General features: G+C 32.5%; 2 protein-coding genes across 3 annotated transcripts; one reads left to right on the plus strand and one right to left on the minus strand.

Annotated features, from left to right (window-relative positions):
• The first annotated feature begins 467 nt into the window (after positions 1–467).
• Positions 468–7,161, plus strand: LOC8261712 (protein FAR1-RELATED SEQUENCE 5). Of its 2 annotated transcripts, XR_007217085.1 has the most exons (5): positions 468–619; positions 1,791–2,483; positions 3,169–3,387; positions 5,272–5,456; positions 6,388–7,161. XR_007217085.1 is itself a non-coding variant. In XM_015727889.3 (4 exons), exons 2-3 carry the CDS (start codon positions 1,923–1,925, stop codon positions 3,352–3,354), a joined length of 747 nt encoding a protein of 248 aa, XP_015583375.1. In that variant the 5' UTR covers positions 468–619; positions 1,791–1,922; the 3' UTR covers positions 3,355–3,387; positions 5,272–5,890. The 2 variants fall into 2 exon arrangements, 1 of the variants encoding a protein (XP_015583375.1); XM_015727889.3 differs by lacking the exon at positions 6,388–7,161 and having other exon boundaries at positions 5,272–5,890.
• Positions 7,090–8,181, minus strand: LOC8261711 (calmodulin-like protein 3). Its single transcript, XM_015727886.3, has one exon. It carries the CDS (start codon positions 8,080–8,082, stop codon positions 7,408–7,410), a length of 675 nt encoding a protein of 224 aa, XP_015583372.1. The 5' UTR covers positions 8,083–8,181; the 3' UTR covers positions 7,090–7,407.
• Between the last annotated feature and the right edge of the window lie 1,467 nt (positions 8,182–9,648).

A 9,648-nucleotide genomic window follows, 5' to 3' on the forward strand; every position in this document is an offset into this window, starting at 1 on the left:
TATTTTGTTATTGCACTTCAAATCTATTGAATCATCCATTTGTTACTGTTGAGTTTTCCTTTCTGGATTTTTTTAAATTTCTTAAACAATTCCGAAATGACTCTTTTTCAAAAAATAAAAAAAAAAATTCTCTAGCTTTTTTCAGATGTTGATTTCTTTAATCTTAGAACATTTTTTTAAATAAAAGTTAGATTATAAAAATTATACCAAATTGACCTCAATAAGTTTCAATTAAATTAAATATTGTTACAAATCGAAACAATATTATTTGTACATTCCTATGTTTTTAATTGAAAAACAGTATTATTTGTATATCCCTTTATTTTTAATTGAGAAGAAATAAAAAAACATATAAAACAAATCTATTTAGTAATATTAATTTGAAATGATTCGAGTGTATTATTAACCAATGTTTCTAGGTCCTTGGACTATGCTAAATCTTGACCGTTAGATTCAACATCAGCCTTCAGATCTCTTGTCTGAAGCAATCTCCATCTCTATTTCAAGTGAAACGAACACCGTAACCACACTGTAACAGATGAAACTGCTCGGAATCCAAAAACAGTTTTTTTTTTTTCTTTAAAAAAAACTGTTATCAGACCTCACCTCAGCAACACAAGTAAGCTTATTTTCCCTCTTAACGTCTGCATCCCTTTTCTATATTTACCTTTCACTTTTCTTCTGTATCTTCCCGTTTCTGTTATAAAGATATTAATTTGTTCGACATTGTTAATTATATGACAAATGAGTATATTGGGTCTTTCTGAAATGGAATTTTCCATGGATTGACGATAATGTGAACTAAATGAAGAGAAGTGCCCACTTTCCTTTCTCCATGCTTGGTTGTTGGGAAAGCAAGGGCATGGATGGAAATTTGAGTTTTATGCTTTCTGGGAAAATTGTTAACACTTTGATCAGATTATTTTGTTGTGTTACTTTTGGAGATTCTTTATCTGTGGAGGACAGTTTATTTTCTTGGTTATCAAACAAGAATTTGTAGGTTATATGCTTCTGACCAGAAAAAAAAACATGCATCTTTATGTGGATGAGAAATAATTCTTACTATCCTTCTTTGAAAGGTGAATTGTTCATGGTTTTAGGATTTTGTGTAACCTGTAAGCACCAAGATAGACTTAAAAAGGAAAAGAAAAGAAAAGAAAAGAATAATAATAACTGATCCTATTATTTGAGACTTGGTATGCAGCATGTAGATTTTCTATGGACCATGATGCATTTTGTTCCTTTTTCTCCTAAAAAAATGACTCTTGCTTTAACTAATGGGAAGCAGGTTGTTGCTTTCCTGATTTTCGATGGATTCGAAATCTAGATTGTAGCTTCCTATTTTGTTCAGCTTGTCTCGTATTCTTACTAAATACATATATCTGAATGAGACCTTGTTGAAAAGGATGAGCCACAAATTCTTTCCACTAAATTTAGTTTTTCCTTCTATATATTTTTGTGGGGGTTGGGAGCCTGATGTTGATAGATTTTTTAGACAATATGGAGGCAAGAGATTTCTACTTTTTGTTCTGTCATCACCAGCAAAAAAATTTATTTTCCTTATCCTTTTTAAATGAATACATTTTTGCTTTCTTATTGTCAATACCTTGGAGTTGAATGGGCATTGGAATCCAAGTGTTATTCTTTTGTTAATTAATATATTGAGATACAAGGATACATTCATGGAATTGAACTTCTATCCTTGGAATGATGAGAAATGAAATTGTTCTGCTTAACTGATTTAGGTGCAACTAACATGTCCATATTTTGATGGAAATCTCTTTTTCCAGCTGAATGCCTGATGTGCGGCTTACCTACAGCAATGAAGGTGATGATATGCATATTATATTGAACCATTTCCTACAGCTAGCAGTACAACAATACCAATTTCATCTGGGTTATCCGATAAGATTTAACTATCTATGGAAAAAATGACTAGCACCACTAATGGACATGATGGTGATGGAGTCTCAGATGATGAAACTCTTGTAACTTGTGAAGAACATAAAGACACAGAAGGTGGGTTATTCCTGCACTGCGATTCACACATTGTTGTGAACAATGGCATGATTTTGGCAGAACCATCAATAGAAAATTTGAGTGCAAACACTTTAGAACCATATACTGGGATGGCTTTTACTTCATTAGATGATGCAAGAGATTTCTATTTTGAATATGCCAAGCGAACAGGTTTCACCATACGAACAAATCGTATCAGACATTCACTAAAGGACATGGCAGTTATAGGGCGTGACTTTGTTTGCTCTAGAGAAGGTTTTCGTGCTGCAAAGCATACTCTGAGAAAAGACAGAGTTCTTCCTCCTCGGCCTATTACAAGAGAAGGGTGCAAAGCCATGGTAAGGTTGGCAGCAAGAGATGGTGGAAAATGGATAGTTACCAAATTTGTACGAGAGCATAACCACAAATTAATGACTCATTGTAACTTTTCTGGAGAATTGCCAACCATAAATATACTTAGTGAGGTACGTCTGAGATGTCACTGGGATAACTGTTCTAACAGTTGGTAGTAAATTTCTAATTAGGTACAATTTTGCATCTTCAATTACAGAATGGCTGACCCAGAGTTTGAAGTTTCACACTAACAGCTGTGAATTTGTGCGGCTTAATCCTTTTGGATCCCTGATATCCAAAAATATGTTCATGGGCCTGAGCTTCTTTTTTACCCTTGCTAGGACCCCTTATCTCATGTAAAATTCATGTCTTCTGCAGCTAATTTGTAAATCTATAAGCTGATGCAATTATATGGAATTCGACGTCTTTGGTTCATTTTGCATATTCGGATACAAAAAGTTTTGGCCAATTAATGTATGTGTTGTGACATTTCAGTCCTGCGCCTGCTCCCATTTTTATGTTATTGCTTTTCATATATATGCTAGTCCTAAAATGTTTTCAGTTATATTTTCCCCATGTTTTCTGGCATCTATTTTTTTTATTGTGCTGTTATATGCGTAGGATCATTGGTTAACATTTGCTCGCATGTTACTGAAATTCTTTGCTTGTGATTATGGTGAAATGATTAGTATACAGTAAATACATTATTCCAGTTTTTCCCAAATCATTTTCATTCCCTAAATGATTCTAATCAAACTACCAAATTTTTGTTTACCATCATTCTTCAACTTTCAATTGTCCAAAAAACGATTGCAGGAGGAGAAGGATAAGAAAATCCAAGATTTATATGATGAGCTGCAGCATGAAAGAGAACGATCTTCAGTGATTCGGCAACAGCTATGGATGGTTCTTAAAGATGTTGAGGAACATGCAGAGTTTATGTCTTTAAGAGTCGAAGACATAATAAATAGCTTGAAAGAAATTGAACTTGGCAATGCATAGATAAGGGTGATAGATTGAACTGCATTTATGCAAGTGAGTACATCTACTTACTCCCTTTCTCCATCAGTCATGATTTGAACATGCTTGCTTTCAACAACTTAATTAACAGAGCAAATGCTGCTGTTGAGTGTAATGCACTTGAAGCAGCCAAGAAATCTTTTTATAAATAAGCATATAAAGGAATAATATTAAGAAAGGAAACTGTTTCACATTTGAATATTGTTCCATGATATTTTATAATAAAACTAATGGATATTCAATAATTAATTGTGCTGACCAATCAGTGTATTGAAATGTAAACAAAAATAAGTTTGAAGTATATTAGAATTGAAGTTGATCAGGATTTAAGAGAAAATATTCTCAAAGAAACATGTAAAAATAATTATGAACTCGTCATTTTGATGAAAACAGGAAAATATTTCGTAGTTTCAATTCAATTTCATGTAATTCTGCTCTCGTAATAGTTTCCTTTAAGGAAAAGAAATCAACTTTTTTGAATGAAAGATTAGAATTTCTAACCACTTAAGAGTCAGTTTGGCATTGTTTATTCTCATTTAGTTTTTATCTTTTATAGTTTTTGTACCTCTTTTTTATAATTCAATTTTTGGAATGAGCAGACTAGACTATGATTTCTCCAAAACTATATTCTAAAACATAAAAACAGTTATCTAACAACTAAATGGAGGCAGTGTGTCAAATTACTGTTCAAAGGACTGTACATAGAATTATTAAAGCAAGAAATGAAAGAACAAAACTGGTACTTCACTTTGTGGTTCACTTTTTTTTTTCTTTTTAATGTAGTGGTGTAGATATAGATACAAACATAGATTTACAGAATCTAACTGATGTAATAAGAAGTTTCACAATTCGTAACTGTTTGATGTGCAACTCGACTCTAGACCACAACTCTTCAACTACTGTACGATTATTATTTCCTCTCAGTTACCCTTTTACTCTGGGACTTCAGCATCTATCCACAGGGAAAGAAAAGAACCTTAAAGAACCCCAAAGCTAAATGCCCACAGGCATAATTAAACAAAAAAAAAACAGAGAGAGAGAGAGAGAAGGAACAACTAAGTCTGCAAGAAAGCTAGCTGTCTCTAGAGTCAGGGATGTTGCAAGCAAATCACAAGGGAAGGAGCAAAGCCATGTCATAAAGTTGGCAGCAAGAGATCTAGGGAAATGGGTAGTTATCAACATTTGTACAAGAGCACAACCACAAATTAGTGACTCATTGTAAATTTTCCAGAATATTGCCAACTATAAATACACTCAGTAAGGTACACCCAGGATGTAATTTGGATAAGTGTTAACCTGACTTCCCTTCTTAAGCTTGCTAGGGCATCTGCTCTCATCCAAAAGACATGTCTTCTGCAACTAATGTAGATAAGAAGATGATGAAATGCAAACTCTGCATCTTTGGTCCATTTTGCATATTCAGATATGAAAAAGTATTCACAGCAATATTATATATGGAGCTAAGTGGAAAATTTTGTCACAGCTAGCTATTTGTTATTAGGCAATAGATATATTTCATAACATTTCAGTCTAAACCTTCTAGCATTCTTATGTTATTATAATTCATTTACTAGATTGTAAAATGTTTGCAGTTATTTTTTCGCATGTTTTCTGGCATCCATTTTTGTTACTGTACTGTTATAACTGCTGAAGTATAATACATGATTAAAGACATTCGGGTGTAGAAAAATTTTATGCCACAATTACATGCATAAAGATCATTGGTTGACACTTGCACATCAGCTCTGAAAATTCTGTGCTTGAGATGATGGATAGTACAGTTCGATACATTCTTCCAGTTTTTCCTGATCATGCTCATTCCCTCAATGTTTCTGATCATAATTCTAAATTTTTGTTCACCATCATTCTTCAGCTTTCAATTTTTCAACATGATTTCAGGAGGAGAGGATGAAAAGATCCGGGATTTATGTGATGAGCTGCAGTGTGAAACAGGACGATCTGAAACGATCCAATAACCGATGCACGTGATTCTTAAATATCTTGAAGAAAATTCCAAATTTTATTTCTTTTAAGAGTCGAAGACATAACAAATAGCTTGAAGAAATTGCACTTGGCAATCTATAGTAAGGGTTCAATTCTTTTGGTTAGATCATTTTAGATGAAGTAGAACATGATAAAACTCGGATCTCTATTTATCCTTTGAGGCTGAGCATTTATCTAAGATAACATAAACAAAAATACAAAACCAAAAGCAGGTGGGAATAAGTAATGCCAAACTGGCCCTTAGTACAGTCAAGTTGGAGAAAGATAATTATATCATGTTCATACATGAACTTTGATAATGAACTATTCTCCAATCTAATTGCAGAGCATGTTACTAGAGTGAGGGAACCATCTGCCTTCTTTTGTTCTTGGCAAGACCAAATTGGATTTTGCCTTTTCTTTTACTGAAAGAACTATCCTTCTGTTTGTTAATCACAATTTGTGCAGCTTGATGTTTTCAAAGCCAGAAGTGACATTGCAATCATTTTATGATCTAGTTTATTCTTTGAGCTTATGTTACTTCTTTCATTTCTTTGGCTTGGATATGTTAAATGTAGGCTACATCATTGTAGGAAGAACCTGATTGTTTTTAAATATTCACACAACTATTTGATCTTGGCCAACTGCATTAATAACAGTTGGGTTTAGCTAATTATGAGATTCAGCATCAAGTGATCTGTTATCAATTTGAATCTCTTCAGAGTCCAATGATTGACAATTGGTCCCTGCATGATTTTGAAGTTCTCTGTAGGTTTTCAACCACATTGTTGACCTGAATCTTAGTTATAGTATATATGAAACAGTTGGAATGCTTAGTTTTTTTTATTCTTTAACTATTGACTAGTGATCGTCATGTGCTGTCTAAGATCAGTTGGTCTGGATGAGATTCCTTTGACAGCTAAATATGGTTATAAACTTGTGTAATGTGCAAGTGAGAGCTAGATTGAGTGCATTTTATATTTATGAGGATTGCATCTGAGTATACATTTACTTGCTCCTTTTCTCCATCAGTCATGATTTGGACATGCCTGCTTTCAACAACTTTCAGAACAAATGCAGCTGGTTATACTCAAGGTTGTTCAAGAATGGGGAGATCAATCAAAGTAAAGGACTGGACTAAAAAAGTTAAGCACAATCACTGGCAAATGTCCATTACCCACATGAACTTGCATGAATTAGGGTACCCCTCAATCTGTCACAGAGTTGAGGATAACTAGCTTCTTTTTTTCCCCCTGTTTCAGGGAGTAGTATTACACAGTGTCCTCATTTCCACATTTTGTACAGCCCTGTTATAACTTGACATACCAAGCTGTTATTAGCTTCCCAATTTCACCAGCAATGAATAATAATTGAGGCATCAATCACTGGATTAACTGTCTCAAGGCAATAAATTTTGCAGCTGGCATGGTTTCACTTAAAGATTACTACTGACCATCAGAATTATAGCAAGCTACATTTTGCTATAGAAGCTGATGATAAATGTTGCCATAAAGCATTTGATCATAGTCCAAACAAGACAACCTACCTTTTGGAGAAACTTGCAAGAAATCTTAAGTGATCAAGCAACAAAACATACTTGGCAAGAAATTCTTTTTTACTATCCATAGTAGGAAAACGATGTCATATCAAAAGAAACATATATTTACAACAAAATCAAACCACAGAAAACAAAGGATAATTATCGAAGGAGAAAAAAGAATAATCCTGAGAAGATGAGCATAAAATAAGAAATAATTACTAACCCACCAAGCCAATCTTACAAAGTCTGAAACACACCCTCAAAAAGAAAAAATTAATCAAAGTAGTCATTCAATTTGGGACAGAAAATACTTCTCCTATTCCTCTCAATTTGTCCCAGCGGCTTCGCAGTTTCAGATTTCCATGTTAACACGTGTCAATGACCCGATGACTGCAGCTTGTCCACCTAAACCCTTGATGAACCAATGCGGTACAGCCACATGGCAAAGATCATCACCATTGTTTTCTCGATCTCCAAAAATATTTACAAACCTAGAACAAGATCTGTTTCCCTCAATTACATGAACTAAGAGCAGTAAAAACACCACCTTTCATCATTTGCTTAAACTCCTTAAAATCAACCATACCATCACCATCAACATCAACTTTCATAATGATCTTCTTACAGTCCTCAGCAGTTCTCCCCTGTTTAAGCCCAAGAGAAGCTAAAACAGATCTTAATTCATCACCAGTGATATACCCATCACCATTTTGATCAAACACATTGAAAGCTTCCCTCATATCTTCATCCTCATCTTTTTCATCCATTATAGACTGGTACAGAGCACCAAACTCTTCAATATCAACACCCCCATCACCATTAACATCAATGGTCTCCATCATTTGAGATAATTCCTTATCAGGAATAAAAATACCGAGATTCTCCAATGACCCATTTAGCTCTTCTTTTGTTATACGGCCATCTCCATTCGTATCAAACATTTGGAACACTTTCTTTAGCTCTGTGGAGTCCATTCTTTTCCTTGCGGCAGAGGGTACCACCAGGGTTTCTTCTTCTTCTTCTTGTTGCTGCAGTTCTTGGTTAATGAGAAGATTGGCTTGGTGGGTATTGCTGTTATACCAAGAAGAAGGCACAAAGAACCTAACAAGCTTCTTGGGAACCAGAGAAAGAAGGAAAGAATTAAGAAGATTATAAAGAAGGAAAATTCTTAACAGAATAGTTGGCATGTTTTTTTGTTTGGTAATTCTTCTTTGAGATGGTTTGGAAGAAGAGACTGAATTTGGGTTCTTATAAGCTAACAGGTATTATTATTGTTGGATCCCAGATATAATGGAAAAGAAAAAATAAATAAATAAATTAATAAATAAACAAAGTTAGGTGTGAAGTAGGGTTTAGAGATGGGTGGCTGAGTAGTTAATTTGGACTTTGCCCCTTTTGCTGTGTTTTCTTTAATTTTGTTTACGCGTAGAAGTTGTTTAATTATTATTTTACATTTAGCAATTATTATTGTTATATTATTCTACTTTCTTTTCTTCTTCTTCTTCTTCTTCTTCTTTTTCTTTTTTGTCAAAAACGCGTTGCCATTATTAGGTCATGTTGTTTGCTTGCTTCACAGACGCATTTGTAAGTTTTCTTTTTTATTGCAATATCTCACTATCAAATTTTTTAATGCCAAATTGAATTTTTTTTTTCTTTAATTCATTCGCATAATGGTTCCGGAGTTACTTTCATCAGGGTTTATATTCATAAACATATTTTATTTGATAAATAAATAGTTTAAATTTATTAATTTAAAATAATTAAAATATTCAAATTATGTAAGACTCATTTATTTATTTAATTATTTATTATTGTATGTTCGTTGAGACTATCTAAGGCTCATTTATTTATTTATTATTATATGTTGATATAGAATAGCAGATTAATTTTGATAAATTATACAGTATTTTATTAAATCGTAAATAATTTAAAAAAATTATATTTGTAAATTAGTTTTTAGGTAACAAATATATGTTTGCAACAGAAAAGGTAAGACTTTAATTGTTATAACTTAAACCCTATTCGAGGGAAGCATATATCCTTGAACTGTGATTTAAAAAGTCGTTGAGAAATATGACCGTTGATAACGGATCTAAGAGGGAGATGTTGGGAATTGTAAAGCGCCAAAAAATTGGTCCAATTATTAATAACGGCTATTCTTTTTGTTGGCGTGAATGGTGGGACGGCGACGCGTGGATTCCTTCTGTAATACGGCCGGTTTTGCGCTGTGACACGTGGATTAAGAAGGCTATTTGTACTATAAGGGCTGATTGCAAAAAAGAAAAATACTAACAACTAAAATTTAGTACAATTATAAATATATTTAGAATAGCAAAATTTAATCAGAGGAAATTATTCAGGAATTAGGATCTTACATATTATACTGAATTGCCTTCCTGCCTTATACAATTTTATTTCTAAAGCGTTTTTAAAATTAATAAGTAGTTAAAAGGATTATAATTTATCTTTTTCAGAAGAAAGGATTATAATTTATTAGTTATTTTTATTTATTATTATATTCTTATAATATTTATGATTATAAATTTTAATAATTTTAATAATTTTGAATATTTAGATATATAATTTGTATATATTCATAACAAATAATTATAATTAAAATATATAATTAATCACGTATTACGTGAATATTAATCTATTATATACATGTAAGTAAGAATTTAACATTTTTTTTTATTTACCACATATATGTAATTAATCATGTGATATGATTTTATACAGTCATGTAATGTTAT

Source organism: Ricinus communis, chromosome 8, assembly GCF_019578655.1.
Source record: "Ricinus communis isolate WT05 ecotype wild-type chromosome 8, ASM1957865v1, whole genome shotgun sequence".
In the NCBI taxonomy this organism is placed as follows: Eukaryota; Viridiplantae; Streptophyta; class Magnoliopsida; order Malpighiales; family Euphorbiaceae; genus Ricinus; species Ricinus communis.

Bases quoted from the DNA above. Each gene is read 5' to 3' on its own strand.
- LOC8261712 (XM_015727889.3), top strand. From the start codon at position 1,923: ATGGAAAAAATGACTAGCACCACTAATGGACATGATGGTGATGGAGTC. The intron at 2,484-3,168 runs GTACGTCTGAGA...AAACGATTGCAG, and splicing joins CCATAAATATACTTAGTGAG to GAGGAGAAGGATAAGAAAAT.
- LOC8261711 (XM_015727886.3), bottom strand. From the start codon at position 8,082: ATGCCAACTATTCTGTTAAGAATTTTCCTTCTTTATAATCTTCTTAAT.